The sequence below is a fragment of the Acanthopagrus latus genome, chromosome 17, assembly GCF_904848185.1.
Source record: "Acanthopagrus latus isolate v.2019 chromosome 17, fAcaLat1.1, whole genome shotgun sequence".
NCBI classification, from domain to species: Eukaryota; Metazoa; Chordata; class Actinopteri; order Spariformes; family Sparidae; genus Acanthopagrus; species Acanthopagrus latus.
Genome location: NC_051055.1, coordinates 28,025,420 through 28,042,746, shown reverse-complemented (window position 1 = coordinate 28,042,746; position 17,327 = coordinate 28,025,420). Strand labels below are relative to the sequence as shown.

The 17,327-nt window shown below is 42.6% G+C and overlaps 1 protein-coding gene across 10 annotated transcripts in view; it reads left to right on the top strand.

Moving 5' to 3' along the window:
* Positions 1–17,327, top strand: part of dgkb (diacylglycerol kinase, beta) — a 95,064-nt gene that overhangs the window by 10,612 nt on the left and 67,125 nt on the right. For 3 of the 10 annotated variants that reach the window (XR_005070529.1, XM_037073225.1, XM_037073219.1), the window contains exons 2-4: positions 2,914–2,962; positions 7,274–7,406; positions 11,156–11,295. Coding sequence is in view for 7 of the 10 variants with exons in the window: in XM_037073225.1 (XP_036929120.1) it covers positions 11,226–11,295 (70 nt within the window). In the remaining 3 variants the exon portion in view is untranslated. Of the gene's footprint in view, positions 1–2,913; positions 2,963–7,273; positions 7,407–10,579; positions 10,966–11,155; positions 11,296–14,033; positions 14,269–16,123; positions 16,323–17,327 lie in introns of those variants that run through there. The other 7 variants (XM_037073222.1, XM_037073220.1, XM_037073221.1 and 4 more) reach the window with 5 other exon arrangements.

The window sequence follows — 17,327 nt, the reverse complement described above, 5'->3', positions numbered from 1 at the left end:
GACAACCATCCATTAAAATATGCACATGTTTAAAGATCACAGAGATGAAATAAAATACCAGGAAATTCAGTGACGACAAAAGAGAATTTTTCATTCAATAAAAGCAAAGAAATACATTGAAATAGGAACACAATAATAGATTAAGGGGCACAGATTAATAAGTACATCATATAAGTTGATAATTATGTCTTTTCAATACTGTTTGTGTGTGTTTAGCCCCGTCCATTGAGCCAAAACAAAAGACAAAACATGCTTCCTTCTGCTTTGCAAACTGATGAATGAAAGTAAAGGGAACACAGGACATGTCATGTAAGGATGTGATGGACAGATGTGATGGACAGATGTGATGTTTATGCTGCAGAAGACAAGATCAAATAAATATCGTGTCAGTGTGACTTTAATATTTAAAAAGTGCACAGACTAAAGATAAGTGTTATCAGCCTGATCAAAGCCACATGGGATGGATCACGTTTCCAGTGTTGAGTAAAGCAAATTGATCGTGTTCATGTGTCAAACACATGCACCGAGTTAAGGAAAAAAAAAAGAAGCTACTTCATGTTCTTTGTGCAGTCTGGACCGAACCCCTCTTCAATGATCAGTACCCCTCTGACATAGCGAGACATTTCCTGAAAATGGCAGATGCCCACAGGCTCATATCAAGCGTTTGTGCATCGCTGTCGGTCGCTCCTCTCTCTTGCTGCTCTTCTGCTTGTTGCCTGGGGATGTGAACCCAGAGAAGGAGACCCAGCTGTCTGTTACCTGGCAGGAAGACCCCGGGTCGGCTCGTGTGGTCACGCAGGACAGGACCTTACATAATGGGCTTCATTATGATATGTGGTGTGCTGCTCGACGCTTCACACTCAGCTTGCTATTTATAGCACAGAGGGCCAGAAGTGGGGTAGAATTGATATATGTGCCTCAGTCTGCTGTCACAGTCGATGGGGGGTGGTGTGGGGGGGTCGCGGAGGTGGCGGAGCTGCCAGCTCTCCTCTGATCTGATTGGGTCTCAGCAGTTGTAATGTTGATTTGCATAGTTGTATATTTCTTCTACAGCCATCTGCTCTCAGCAGAAGCTCCCGGCTGCAACATACACTGTAATCATCGGTGCATAAGTATCAGCTGTGTGTGTGACGCTGAGGGTGTCGACACTGTACGACAGGCCTGTTCAGCTGCAGCGTGCCTGGGGCTGGACTCTCACAATAATAATGTACGAAAATGAAACATATCACATATACTAAAGTACAGGGTTTAATCGTCAAAGTGGGTTTTCAGTTTGATTCATGATGCAGAAAAACGTTGCCACCATATATTAATGATTTTCTGAAGTTATAATCTCTGACGCTGTGACATCACCCATTGGTTTGTGGACTACCATTTCTGCAGCCTGGAGCCGTCGCCATCTTGGTTTTCTGAAGCCAAAAGTGACCATATTTGGACCAGAGGGTGGCGCTGATTGGATCTGAGGACATGTTGCCCTCGTAGCGACTCGTCAATCATAAGTTAGCCACGTCCTAAATCATTCTCTGCTTTATCCTCTGTTTTACTTTTAACTGGGATTAAAATTTACAGAGCTGAATGTCACGCTGTGTCGAAGAAGACTTGAAACTAGAGACTGAGACCATAAACACTGATGACACGTATGACACAGTAATTACAGAGTTACAGTCCCTACTGCCTTTATTCTCACAGTACAAACAATACGACCATCAGCTACAGGTAATGGACAGTTTATTCCCTCCAGTTATGAGTGGAGACTACTTTCACAGTTTCCGGTCCAGTGTTGACAAATAACTTCTTCCATCTCGAGCCACCAGCAGTAAAACACACAGCCTGCAGATGATAAAATAATTAACCCGGCTATCAGGCGAACACATTATTCCAGAGTTCAGCTTGACCACAAATCTGCTGAGGCCTCTAAGTGATGCTTTTAGCTCCGCCGCCGCTCGACTCTTAATGTTAGAGTACGACATTAATGCAGGCAGCAAAACATGAAGAACAGCTGCAGGAAAGTGTGAGGAGAGTTTCTCTAACAAAGCAATAATCTTTCTCTTCATCGAATCTATGATTCCTTGTAGTTATTCTAATTTGTGAGAAAGGTTACATAGATGGTTTTCAAGAGTTATCATTGTCTTTGGATCCAGTTCCATCTCTGGGTTTTTGTTCTCTCCTGTTTTATGATTATGATTCTTGACTTGTTTTTTCTTGGGCTGAACTGCGTTAATTGTGACCCATCATGCACATACGTACCCGACGTCTGAGTCTGATTCTTCCTTCTTATTTCCTTCAGCTTAATGTCGCTTAGCAGGAAAACAAATATAAGAAAAGCTCAAATCTGAAAACATTCATGCAAAGGGAATCAGCACGAGACAGCCAGCCATACGTTTCAGACCATCTACGGAGACAAAAGGGGGTCGAATTTGAATTTTCATTGATGCCGGGTGTGATGCAGTCGGTTTCCAGGGAGGCTGTCTGCTGCACGCCTGACCCACATGCATAATGACCTCATGAGGTCTCATGATGATGCAGGTCTGATGCGTTCAGCAGCGACAGGCTCGTGTGACGCACATCTTTTGTGACATCTGCATCTTAAACACAACAGATGTTGATACAGAGGGATATCACTTAATGTGCAGCACTGAACACATTTCAGACAGTATTCAAATTGTAGGAAATACATTTACTCGCACAAACATTTCAGACATTTAAGGCTGCAACTAATTATTGCCTTCAATGATTACCTGTTGATTATTTTTATTATAGATGAATTATTCATGAAAAATGTGAAAAAATGTCTTCAATTTGGTTACTTTGTTTAACAAACAGTCTAAAACCTGAAGACTCATCTGCAATAAATGAAAAGGAGAAGCAGCAAATAATCATAATAACATATTTCGTTTTCCCTTATTCCCTCAGCAGATGGAGTTTGATCACTTGTCATGGTTAAGCTGACCCTGTTTCCAAGGTAAGTAATCAACTGAATCACCAGAATAAGTGTTGGCAAAGTTTAGCAAAACCACAGTAAAGTGAAAAGGTTAAGTTCCAAATTTATTTTTCTTTAAGTTCGACTTTCCATCTCTGTCTCGTCTCAAAGCTGTGCTTGTGTTCCTTTTAGATCAGGCTCACAAAAATCTCTTGGTTAGGGGTTAAAAAAACATCATGGTTTGGCAGAAAACGCTTGTTTTATTCACCACAAACATGACTGGAAATTATCCAGAGGCCTCCTAAAAAATATCCGGCGGTGTCACGCTTCACAAATTGTTGAGCCACTGACTTGAAACTCCTGAAACTGGAACTCCACGACCATCCTCTACACATTCTGAACCGAACATCAAGTTATAAACATGTAACGTAAAAATGATATGAAACATTTTGCACAGATGTGATATGAACCTCTGGCTACTCTAGTGGAGCTGCTGTACAGTATGAATGTCTCATGTTCACAGATGACAGCGTTATTGAGTTGTAAATTTGCTGCTTCCTGAACCCAACCTAACATGTTAATTTAATAAACCAGTCCATCTTCAGAAAATCTTTACATCGCTCTACCTTTAAGTGGCTTTCTGCCTTCAGACAGCACAATTTAATCTGACCCGCGAGCCTCAGCATGTATTGAGTTTCATGAAAGATCGCTGAACAGTGACCCAGATATGTGCGGCGTGTGGGTGGTGGCTGACCAGGGTGCCAATAACGTTTGTGTTTTAGTGCTTCCCCCCGCGGCCGTCTGTGTAGGTCATGTGGTACTTTACATTTGTGTCAGCGAGGCAGAGGCAGCTGCAGTATCGACACGGCCGTCACATGTGACTGTCAGCGGTTAACTACCTCAGAGCGATGAGTGTGCAGCAGCCTCTGGACTCTTTCACACTGTCTCCTGCAGAACATTTGGATTCAATTCAAATAAATATGAGCATTGTTTTCAAACTTACTTATGTGTTGTTTGGATGGAAAAGCAATGAGCTGTAAGAGCATCACTGACATATTACTGCCTTATAAAGCTGTAATGTGAGCGCGGTAGTAAACAGTTGCTTCTTCACACATCCAGCAGACACAGAGCGACGTTATCATTCATCTGGAGTCGTGTTTTTTTGGCCACCTCGCTGCTCTGGTGTGGTGTCGAACAGCTCCTGAGGGAAATATCTGCCTCTGCTAAATGCTCCACTGTACTCACAAGCGATAGCGGCTCACTGTAGCCGTCTGCTGTTTGCTGGCAGTCAGGTAGTCTGCAGTGGGTTTTCAGTTAGTCGTTGAAACGATGCTACAAAGTGCTTCTGCAGATGTGGTTGATGCTGAGAGATGAGGGACTAATTTTACATCACATGTTGTCATCTGATCCACTGTCGGGCTGTTATATTATTCATATTATCGCTGCAAACCTCAGATATGTCCACAGGACTCAGCACCTGCAGCCTGTGTTCATATCTATAGGTCATGTTAAGGTACATATGGGGTCATATAAGTTTACACCGCTCAGCTATAAATATTCACTGTTTCTATTGATCAGCTTTCTGCTGTATTGATCTATTTAATGCTAATGTGATCTGTGAGGAGAAACCGAGTGTTCACCTGTAACAAACACGACGGACGAATTTTCTAAACGCTGTTAGCTTCTCATATTCTCCTTTGTTTTCCGTGCTCTGTCTTCATCTGCGTGATCGTTCTGTACTAACTGTAAAGATTTCCTGCAGCTCATGTGTTGATGCTGGGGCTCTAACCTCTGACTTCATTACTATCGATCGCCTCCAGCGAGGCCACCTAAGAAAGTGAGCTCATCTCGACACGTGAGCTAATCATGCATCTCTCTGGATGAGAGTGTCGGCCAAACGCCTGAAATGTCAATGATGCTATTTGGAATATTAATGAAGGATGAAACACATTTTTGCTGCTTTTATTCCAAAAAACCTAATTATGCAAAATAAAAGGTTATTTAATCCCTTTGAGATTCATTGTGTTGTGACTACTTTGACATATAAAGTAAAGAATAAATATAAATATAAAGGAAGGAGGGAAAAAAAATGTGTTTTTCCTGTCAAGCTAATGTAGTTCCCACAGAGGGGAACATATATTTTGAAAAAAAACACTAGTCATGACACCTCCTCTCCCCCGGCATCCTGAGGACTTACGACCATATTGGACAATTCCTCACCTCAGAATTTATGTCCGATGCAGAAAGTAATGTGCCTTTTATGTACCAGGGTAGAATGAGAGGGTGTGAGGTTGGGGGAGTGTGTGAGACTCGAGATTGACCTGCGAGTAACCTACATGTTTTTGTTAACTGTTACCATGATTTTAAACACTAATCATATTTCCGATGCTTTATTTAATATTCCCAAAGAAAATCTAAATCTGTTATTTTCCTAAACATAACCAAGTGTTCTTTATCCCCAAACCTCTCCTTAAAACTGAGGATTAAAACATAAAGTTGAAGCGTAAAGTTTTAATGTATCCGTTGTTTGGTTATTATATTATTGAGGGCGCACTCTCCTTGTGTTAGCCTGTGTATCTGTAGCTGTTTTCATACAGGGTAGCAAGCCGCCAATCTGGCCGTCCTTTTTGCGGCTAGGTCCGCGGATTTAGAAAGAAGGCGATAAATGGTCCACCAATTTGATGCCTTTTAAACTTTTTTTCCATCTCCATTTCTATGTAAATCTGAGCCGTCGATGTGCCGGCAACTGCGTGAGATGGGCGGAGGTGTCGATGACCTGCACTGTTGTGCGACCCACAGCCGGGGAGTTTTAAAACCAGGAAACAGCTGATCACAGCAGTCAGTCCATCACTTCATCCGTGGACGTCAAGATGAGCAACTGGACAGCCGCTGAGATCCAGGAGATGCAGCGTCTCCTCGGTCTCTGTAGCTGTCTTCGTTGTCCACTTGTTGTTGTAGCAGCAAGCTACTAACCGTCGCTACTTTCAAATTAAAAGCCCTCCGCAAAGAACTCCAATGGGGTGCAATGTAAAGCTCTTATTTTGAAGACAAATTCGACCTGCTTCACTGTTCACGCCCAACTTCGTGCTTCACATCACGTCACAAGTTTACGTCTACCCCAGTGGCGGCCAAGTGCCAGCTTTTTTGGAAAAGAAGGAATATTACATCTCCGTTTTAGAAAGACAAACGCGGCACACTGAAGCCTTCACCTTGCTGCAAATGTGCTGCCTTTTCTATCTAAAAGGTGCTTGTGTCACCAGAAAACTATATAAAAAACTGGAAGAAGGAGTGTTTCAGGAATTAATCAGGAACTACTTGAGAATTAATGAGAAGCTGTGATTCAAGAACTGTAGTAGATCATGATGTGATAATGATTAGCGTAACTAATATTTAAGTGATCAGTAATTAATTAATCTACTTAGTAACTACTCAAGTCAGGTCAGATATTTATGATCTAATCATTACCTAATGATTCATTACTATAGTATCTCCCAGTCTGTTCTTCAGTATCTCATCCTTACATCACATTTAATCAGGGATTACTCCTTAACGATTCATTAGTTCTTGATTCGTTCCCCACATGTTTGAGTTACCTAAACATTTTCCAGTTCCTTCTGTCCGTATTTTTTATCCTCCCTCTCTCTATTAGTCCCCATTTCTCACATTTCCTTCTCTCTCTGAGCTTCAACCTCCTCTCCTCTCTCTCCTCCCAAAGTGTCTTCATTTTCCTCTTTTTTTTTTCCCCGCCTTCTCTCCTCTCAGCCCTTTGGAGAAAGATATCCCACAGGTTGCTGCACACTTACCGCCTGTCGTGTTGAATGCTAATGTGGTTTGGCTGATGCGTGCCACGGTGACCAGAGTGGAGATGGCTTGAAGGAAGGTGGAGGGGAGAGGAGAGGAGAGAAGAGAGTGGAGGGAGAAAGAGAGAGAGACGAGAAAGACGTAGAGAAAAGCAGGAGAGCATAACACCTCGGGGTGTTTTCAGGGGAGGGAGGGGAAGGTGAGGACCAGAGCGACTGAGGGGAGGGACGCAGGGATGTGACGTGAGCGAGCGGGAGTATGGAAACTGATCATTGCAGGCAGAGCAGCGCTGGTGTTCTCCCCCTCTCTCCTCTCTCTCTCTCCCCCTCTCTCTCTCTCTCTCTTTCCCCCTCTCTCTCTCTCCACTCTACATCCCCAGCGATGCTGCTCCGACCAGACACCGCCAGAGAAAAACAAACACCATCCACACACTCGTACACTGACTGACATGCAGCTGAGAGAACTGCTGCTGCTGCTTCCCCTCTCTTTCATCCACAGACACACACTCTCGCACTCCATCTAATTACACAACACCCACTCTTTGCCTCGCAGTGGACAGAGGACTCGAGAGGAGAAGAAGACGGCGGGAATGTGACTGAGGAGCTTCGTCTGGAAACATCTGGCCGGAGGGACTCCTCCCTCGTTCCTCCTCCTCTCCTAGTGTTTGACTCCAGCTCTGCAGCAGGTGAGCGGCGTGTTGATATCACATCTCATTCACGGTGCTGTGTGTCGCAGTGTTGTCCGCTACCTACCTACCTACCTACCTACCTACCTACCTACCTACCTACCTTCTGTATCTTGTGTGTCATTGCATCGTGGTGTCTTCAGCTACAGATCGTCTGTCACCACCGCTGAATGTCCTTTCTGCATCACCAGGGGGGACAATCGAGGCTGATCTGATAACAACTGAATGGATTGTGGTTGTTCAGAGGAACACCGGCTGAGGGGGGTTTTGTAAGAATGCGCTGCAGTTAGGCAACAGCGGGGAGAGCGAGAGGATGATTGCAGTGCAGTGCACAGCAGGCACACACTGCACACGTCAGTATATTACAGATAGTAGCACTGTGGTGGAATTACACTCACTGGAGATTTAAGATAAATAACAAGATTCTGCTGTCGGTGCGAAACATTAAACAAGACGTTGCTGAGCTTTTTTTTTTTTTTTTCCTGGTCTCAGCTCCAGCGGCAGATCAAAGTTTATGCGAGGGAGGTTGATTCCCACGCAGCCCAGCGTGCGAACACAGAAACACTGGTGGCTGCACATTGTGCAGACTGTTGTGTTTCCCTTCTTTGTGTGTCTGATAGTAACAACGCTTTCTTGGAGTCATTTACATCTTGTTTCTGTGCCTTGTCCTGCAGAGGGGGAGGATGGAGGGATATGAGCATGTCTTCACCCATGGATGCACACACACACACACACACACACACACACACACACACACACACACACACACAGAGTCCAAACAATATCAGACACATTTATATCTCACTTAAAGGCACATCAATGGATTTTATTTAAACACACACATGCACAGGAACACATACGATCGTCCTCCACATGAATGCACACGAACACTTGTTGATCCGAGGGTTCAATTTTCCCAATAATTGTAGGCCAACGTGACACACACACACACACACACACGCCGAGAGATGCCTGAGTGACACCTACACAAACATACAATTACACGCACAATCGTTTCGAAGCAAACAAGGAGGGAAAGCAAACAGCAGAGCGCTGATTGTGGCTCGAACAGTCACACGTATTTGTGCTGAACTGATAAATCGAGTTGACAATAAAAAATTTCAGCCGGCTTTTATCAGATGGAAAATATCAGCGAGGCATGTTAATCCACCTTCTGATGTGATGGACGTTCCTCCTTCACCACAGTTACGTAACACAAACATATTAAACCTGAAATGTATTTAATTTCTTTCTCTTTCTTCACGCTTGGATGATTCATTTTAATCATTTTTTTCTGTATTCTGCCTCTGGTAACATCTCTTAATCACTCATGGCTCCTAATTCACCTCCAATGAAACACTAGATATTGGACTCGGTTCAAAAAAAATATCAGCACCAGCCCACAAAGGCTTGTTTGAGCTTGAACTCCATCGTGTTTGTGATCATAGCAACCAGTCGGGCTGATGCAAGGTCACGTAAAAAAGCAGCACCGACGCAGCTTTGAATGCTTTTAAAGCCCAAATGAGGTCTCACACAAAGACCCTTCCACTTCTCTTCCACTTGTTGCAAACATTTCATGATGCCTCACTCCAAAGCCCACGGCTGAGCAGGCAGTAGGTGTGAGTAGACAACTATGAAACACATCATTCACAAATATCTAATAATCTGGATTTTCCAGGTGAGCAAATGTGACGGGTGACATCTCCGCTTTTCAAGACGATGCAGAGACATTTCTAATGTGGCCTTATGTTGGCGAATAAAGAGTCGCACGAATCCCAACGCATCCTCAAACCTAGACTGAACTGAAGAGGTTGATTATCAGTCAGTCTCTATTTTTAAAACACTAAGAAGGCTCGACACATCGTTAAACTTTGCTTGTAGCATCACCAGGGTCTCCAGCATTGAGAACACTGTTTGTGTACAGAGAGTTTACTGAAAAGAACGTTTTTGAACAACTCACGTTAGCAGTTGCTTGCTCAGCTAGCTGTGAAAATAACGAAAAACGAAAACACGGTAAATCTTAAAATTGGCGTTTACATGGTGAATATGCTTTTAAACGAACATTTGACTTGGGTACATTCACAAAAAGACCCTAGGTTGCATTTTGGTGAGAGTTTCACTTTAAAATCACTGTGTCAATTCTGTCACTTCCATTTTAAAGGTACCTAATGACCTCAGTCAGTCAGTATGTTAAGTCATGTACGCTACGTGTACGTGACTAGCTGAGTAAATTAATAGTTCTCACCTCTGACTTCTGGTTTCATACTGGACACAAAACGGCACTGTCCATCCCAGACCTCCTCCCAATCCAATTTTTCAGTTATAATAATTACTACAGCCGCTAGATGTCGCAGCCTCACACCACATGTAAATATAGTGTATGTCGTACCAGGCTGCTTTCATTTTAAACCTATATGGCCGTTTTTCTGGGGAGAACCAGCTCACTAATCCTGTTTAATTCACATTGTGACAATCTGTGACTTTATTTTAACAAAAGAAATCAAAGCAACACTTAAAATAATGTATTTTGTTTACAAATAATAATGTTAAATAGACATCTGAACATCAAAATATAGATACAAAATACATTTAGAAGTCAGAAGTCAGTAAATTTAATGCAAAGGAAATAGTTTAAATAAAGTCCACTGTCTTTCAGACACCGACCATCCTGCAGAGACGTGTCAGCTGCTGGTTCACTACGTTCAACACATCTCTTGGCTTTATTTATTCCAGTTAACACATAATGATCAACTCAGTTAAATCGTATAATCACATAATTACAGCAGCAAAATAGCTGTCACTAATGTAGCTAATTGTGAAAAGGCTAGCCAGCAGGGCAGTTACTATGTAGCAGTAGGTGTGTGCTTTGTGCTAACATTAGCCGGGGGAGTCTGTTGCTTTGGCTCGGGGACTGTGTGCTTTGTGCTACTGAGTTAGCTGCTAATCGACAGTTTACTCAGCGCACAGCAGATTGTTGGAATTGCTGCCGTATCCAACTACCTCACTGCTGTCGAGCTAGCATATTACTATTGGAAAACTTTGGCTGAACTTTCCCTGCCACTGTTGTGCTGCTAGCTTGCTAATAGCTTCACTAATTAATCTGCATAGCCTTGTGGAAGCGTCCGGTCACACCCAAAGACTGCACGTACGTAGCCCGTCCCAGTTATTTCGTACAGGCCAAATGAAATGACTGAATTTCAGGGTTTTGACGGAGCCTTTAATTTTCCCAACAAATTTCTTCTCTAGAATAGCGTACCAACCCTGGCATTAACATTTGCTTCTATCTATATAAAGGTCTCCATCAGTTTCGATTAGCGGTGGATTATGTACTCTGGCTTCATCCAACACCGGCTGGCAAACATGAATGTCAATGCCTGAAATGTCAAGTCCTTGCGACAAGGCTGAAAAACATGGCAATCATGAGACAAAAGGGACATTTTGGCTGTCGGGCTTGAGATGACAGCTGCAGAAAGAGGAGCGGGCAGGAGAACATGAAACATGACACATTCAGAACATCATTTTTACAGCAACGAAGACAAAACGCCAGTTTGACATTTCTGTATGTTTTGATATATCTACTGTATTTCTACATGTTATAATGCAGAAACAATCATTTGATCCTCTGCAGCTCTGTTTCCAAGCTACCCGCATATTTGGACATTTTTGCTGCTGTTTAGTGAAAAGAGGCGTCCGTGGCTGTTAGCGTTGCAGGTGATCTGATGTGTGGTGTTGTTGGTTTTTTTTCCCAGCGTGTGACGCCCCGCTGTGTGTTGCTGCCCAGGGAATGCTCGGTGGACGGAGGGACCAGGACTCACCACAATGAGCAGCCAAGACAAATGGGTCACGCTGACCCCAGCTGAATTCGCCCTGCTGCAAGAATACACTCAGTGTGAGTAGAAGAAGCTGCTGTGTGTCTGTGTCTGACTGTGATGAAAGGTACTTTTTGAAGGTGTTTGTGTGTCTGTTCCAATTTGTTCCTGTTATGTTTTTTTTTCTCGAGAACAATCATTTCCCAGCTGACATGACAGTCGGGCAGCTGTTGGAGCTGATTAGGCTCCAAGTCAACAGGTGATGTGCTGTGAACATTGTGTAACCTTTAATTTAATTTATAAATTTATACCGTTGCATCTCATAATAGCAAATCTAAATTTCAGTGATGTCTTCAACTTAAAATTGGTCCTCTTTCCCCCCTCTAATAAACTACGCCAGCGACAGCTTAGATAGCATTAGCATATTTAATGCTTCTTCTGGTTTGTGACTGGATATCTACATTATTAGTTACATTTTTGTAATATCAGTGAATTAAATGATTATGTGTAAAGCGAGAGGAGTCACTTGTAAAGACAAACCCACAGTTTTATTCTTTATTTCTGACTTCTAACTGTGTGGAGACTCCTGACAGAGATTATTAAACGTAAGCTGTCCACGCTAAAAACTCTGAACACCTTCAAATTATTAGACTATTATTGGTTTCCTTGATTTTTTAAAAAATACAATCACTTAGCAAGAATTTAAAATGCAATACTAGAGTAAAGTTTCTGTCAGTTTTTGACAGCAGGACTTCAGGCTCCAAGTGTAAAAGTTAAAATACATTCTTCTCTTGGGTGACAGTTTTCTAAATGAAATCTTAATTTAAGTGCATTTGTTATTGGTGACAATCACGTCTTACGAACGGCATTCATCAGGCTGAAACAAGGAATTGACATGTTTGTGCCGCAAGATGGTTTGGTGAATCAAAGTTGGGACATTCGAACAAGCAAATCTTGAGTGAAAAAGTAAGATGTTGTGATGTAATGTGTTTTTTGCATTACATCCACTAACATAACAAATCTTGCACATGTAGAGCTGATAAGTTCATAACTGACAGTCACACATTTTTGGCATAGTTATTCTTAGGGCTTACATTATTACATCAAGTTGGGCAGATAAAAAAATCTAAAACATTTGGATTTGGGAGTTTTTTACCATCGCCATGTTTGGAAACAGATTGTCCCGTGCTTGTTCATTTTGATGCTGTTGAGCCCAGTTGATTGACTCCATGATCTGAGGTCGTGGTCCAGGCAGACTCTAGTCAACTAATAGGGCCATTAGCTCCATGGTATTAGCTATTTGGCTAACAGCAGCTAGCTACAGCCAAAGATAGTTTGCAAAGAGTACAGTGAGCAGCAGCTGCCGGTTCCTCTGGGGATATCTTCAAATCCTTGGATATACGTATTAGCTTAAACTAAATTACAACTGCAAAGACGTCTTTATGTGTTCAGTATTGATGTAGAGTAGTTTCAGGGCATCGTTAGCAAAGACTGCAGGCAGGTGATTGCTAGCATAACAGCGTCAAAGGTAACTAACTACTAAGTAGCCATATTCAGTTTAGTAAGTGCAGAAATGTTTTAATTAGTATTGAGAGTTCTATCTTCATCATAACACTGGACATATTTTGGTGGCTAGCTTGACTGCTAACGAGCTAGAACATGGAAATAAGTTAATTCTGTAGGTGTTGGAGGGTGCATCTTTCAGTGAAGATTAGCTGTCTTGTGCTAAGCTAACAGGTTAAACACTTTTTGTACAAGTACCATCAAAGAATGCACTGAGACGACACTCCTCTGAATAAGATGGGTTGGAAAGCAAAACAATATATTCTCCTCTCCTCATTTCCTTGTTCGTGTGAAGTCTCCGTAAGTTCCCAAAAGCATTACGTGTTTCGACTCGAGGACATCTTCTCGCTTCATCAAATCGAGTTTTTGGAAAGTTGTCAAGGGCTGGATTTCTGCTTTCACATCTTCAGTAATCCTCCTCACACATTCAAGTCCCTGCGCACCGAGACAAATGATCTCTGATAGCATCGAACCATCGAGTTAACAATAACAAGAGAGCATCTCTGTCTGCTGCGAAGCCGCCGCACGACTCAAATCACCGCGGTTAATCTCAAACAACCCTCGCTTTGATGATAAAATTCTGACATTGTGATTGCCGACCGTTCGTCTTGCTGATGCAGGAAGCCCGAGCTGCCCGAGCATTTAATCTGCGTGGTGCCGTTTTAGCTCTGAATGATTCATTCGAAACACAACAAATGGCTCCCTGCTCACCAGACTGTGCTCTGGATGCCTGGAGTTTATGTTACGCTCTAAGATGTTGACACATTTCATCATTTGAAATGGTACCAGGGATGGAAAATATGACGATACCTGGCAGGCTAACTTGCAAATGTTGTGCACCACCCACGCATGGTTTTGGACTGACTTTGAAAGTCACAGTAAATCGTTTGTAGGAAGACAAACAATGGAATTAACTACGGACAAGAAATAGACTCGGGATGTGTCCAACTCCTAAGTGCTTCTCGTATCAACTGTGCGTGTCGGATATATTTTTAGAGCCATTTTAAGTGTCAAACACGAGATCTTTTAGGAATTCAACCAGTGGAAGGGTTATTATTTGCCATTCACAGCAGCGAGTATGAATCTTAATAATTAATGCTTTTCACCCAGGATCCCTTGTACCAGCGTTTCACTTGGTTATGACATTTCTCCCTTTAATTGCTCCGTGCTCGCTGACATCATTCCCTCCTCTAAAAGAACTCTCCTGCTCTCCATGCGAGCGAGTCGGGTTCTGGTTCTAGTTTCACATATTTTTGGTGGCCGAGGTGTTTGTTGAATTCAACGAAGAAAAATGTTTTTAAAGAGGCTCGAGGCTCAACAATGCAGCTTGAAATGAGGATTGAGTGGGAATAGGAGGCAGAGAGCGTAATGAATAAAAGCAAAGAAGCGGGAGAGAGTCTCGTAAAGAGTCGCGGTGTGTGTTCACGTCTGCGTGCAGGCGTGTGTGCACGCTAGACAGATTTGGATAATCATGTTTCAACGAGCTCAGGGTGAGTCTTTGTGCACCGAGCAGCTACAGGTTATAAAATATCCCATTCTCTGAGCCGCAACAATGGGCATCACCTTCCCTCCTCATCTCTCCCTTCATCTCCCCCTACTACTGTATTACTCCCTTTCTTCTCATTAAAGTGAGCCATGCACACTCTCATAACATTTTAATAGCTGTGTGCCCAGTCAGGCACCGAGGATCTGACTCACCAACAATTAGAGTTTGTCTTCATATGATGTAATTGTGGATGCGCAGAACGTAGCAGGGAGGAAAATTCTTTTACATTTCAAGGTGAAGAAGATCTTCATTGTGTTTACGTATAGAAAAAACACGTAAAATGAGTCTCGTCCTCAGGTTTGTGTGTGCCAAACGATGGTTAAATCATCGTCAGAGGGAAATATATTGCAATTCACAGTGCCTGTTAAATGTGACAAGCAATCAGTGGATACGTAATCACTCCCCTCCGTAATGGTTTTTGTGGAGACGGCGTTTCTAATGAAGATGGTCAATAATGATGACACACTCTCGGCCCGACGTGGCATTTATTTCTAGTCACTGCTGGTAAAATGCATCCAGAGGAAAATCAAAGATCCAAAGCCATTAGTGCGGGAGGCGACAAAATGTCACAACCAACAAAAAGCTGTTAATGGAAGCTCAACTGCACATCGGAGAAGAAGCCGAGTATCAGCCGTTATTCAGCACTAAAAGCTGTTTGCTCTGCAGGATCTACAGGATGTTGACTTTATGTTTTAGCTGATGTCTACTTCAAAACATCCTCGTACGTAAATGTCTCAATAGGTTGGGTGAAAATGATTCCAAATCAACATACGAAACCACATTTATTACATCACCATCCCCAAAACAATGTGACTGTTGTGGTGTACCTTTCATGGTGTGGTTAGGTTTAGGAAAACATTTACTTTATCTATATGATCGTAACTACATTAATAAGCTGAAATAACTCACCATCACACTGGACACAAACTGCGATCTCCCCCCTGATAGCACACGTACGTCTTGCCCGACAAAAAGAAGTTTCGTTGGCGAGACGTCGAGCAAATGCTGAATCTTCCCAATTAGCAAATGCTCCCCATGCTACATCTTTACTATGTAATTCGCGGGAATGACAATGAAAGTCATGTGCTCGTTTGTCTCCTCCATCCTCCCTATGTTGCTTTTATTATCTATTTTTATACTACTTCGCCTGACTTCCTCCTCTACTTCTGTCATATTTACTACGGCTGCTAGACGTCGCTGCCTAACAACAAACGTCAATATGGTTCGTAATAAGCCGACCTGAGCTGATCACACTGTATAGCTTTTTTCCCAGAAGGCTCGTCGATGCTCAATGTTAGAGACACATTGGAAATTTGTTTCATCTTCATTTTGGTGCATTTTCTGAAAGGTTACGGATACGGAACAACAGAGCAGTGAAACCTGTTGTCATCTGGAGGGAAGTGTAGTAGTTTAGCCAATAGTTCACTTGAGACATTTTAGAAATTGTGGAATTTTTTGAGGAGACCGACTCTGATGTGACTCTGAGTGGCGCCCTCTGGTGGTTTTATAGCTTTACATCCACGCAGTGATGGTTACATTGTTTAAAATGAACGTTCATTCGTAAAGGTAACATAAGTTAGTCTTAATGAATGAAGATGGCTTGGTCTTCAAGGTCTTGGAACTACAGACAGAACAAGACGGAGGCAGTAACGTCTGATGTTTTTGGGATATTTCTAAAAAGTTAAAATCAGTGTTCCTCAGGCTGACACGTACTGTAACATTTATATCATAGTTTTAATATGTTTGACTGCAGCTAAACTTTCCCGTCTTACCTGCAGGGCTGAAACCTTAATACTCCTGCTGACTATCAATCAGTGACACGCTGCGCAGGTTCTTGAACAGCAGCTTTACCTTCAGGCTCTCTGGCTGCTCCGCTCAGATAATGGCAGCTTAGACTTTTTAGTCCAAACTTTCTCAGAACTGCTGGAGAGGCAGGCATAATTTCATTAAATTGAGGACCCAAGGAGCCACGTGTGCTAATAAAAACCTGCGTATGAGGTAAGAGAGAGCTAATATGGAGTGCTAACTTTAACAGCCATCTTAATGTAATTTGTGATGAGCAGAGACCGGCTCGTGCTCAGAGATGAGCCGGGCCCTCCAGAGCCTGTGAGAAAATGGTTCCTCTAATTAACTTCTGTAACATTACAACGTGGTATCTGTGGCGCAGCAAATTGATTTAGCAGTGGGGCTCATAAAGGCTCTGCAGCATGCCGTGACTATCACACCAGATCTCATTCAGATCGAGTTTATTTTTGGCCGTAACTTAGTCCCCAGGTTTCTTAAAACAGGTGAATAAAATGCACCATTGTGTGGTGATGCTATTAACTTCGCCGAGGAGGTAATGTTCCCTCCGTGTCTGTCCTCTGTCTCTTCTTTTTAAGCATTTCCATATTATGTTACAGAAAAAAGTGAAAGCACATACAGTCAGGCTAAATACTGCACTGTCAGGATGGAGTTAGCGATGGTTCGCATAAATACTAGAAGTAGAAGGAAAATGCTAGCCTAGCTCTGGTTGCTGTTACTCTAACAACAGTCTGTCCCTCTGGGCAGGAGGCTAACATTACTTCTCTACAGCTGTAGCTGTATTGCTAAATTTAGTTGGTGGTTTTGGTCTTTGTACAAGCACATTGGTACCAAACCTGGCAACCTGAGCGAGGCAACAAGTCTGCTGGAAATCACGGCTGCTCCGAAAAGTAAATCCTACATGTAACTCGCCTAAAACCACAAAATTGTGTTTTTACTTTTCTGGTCTGAGATGCAGTACTTAAAATTTTTGTCCTTTAGAGTTGTCGATCGGTGTTTTTCATTCCACTTAGGACAGAGTCAGCGCTCTCAGTCGTCAAGCTAGGCTAACCATGCACTCTGTTAGCTGCCATTAGCTTGATGCTAATCTTCTCCTCGAACAAAAGCAATGCAAACTTCTTAAAAATATATAAGTGATTTGATTTTTTTCATTCAAGTGTTTGCCACAAGTTTACCCATTAACTAACATGTGCTGCTAGC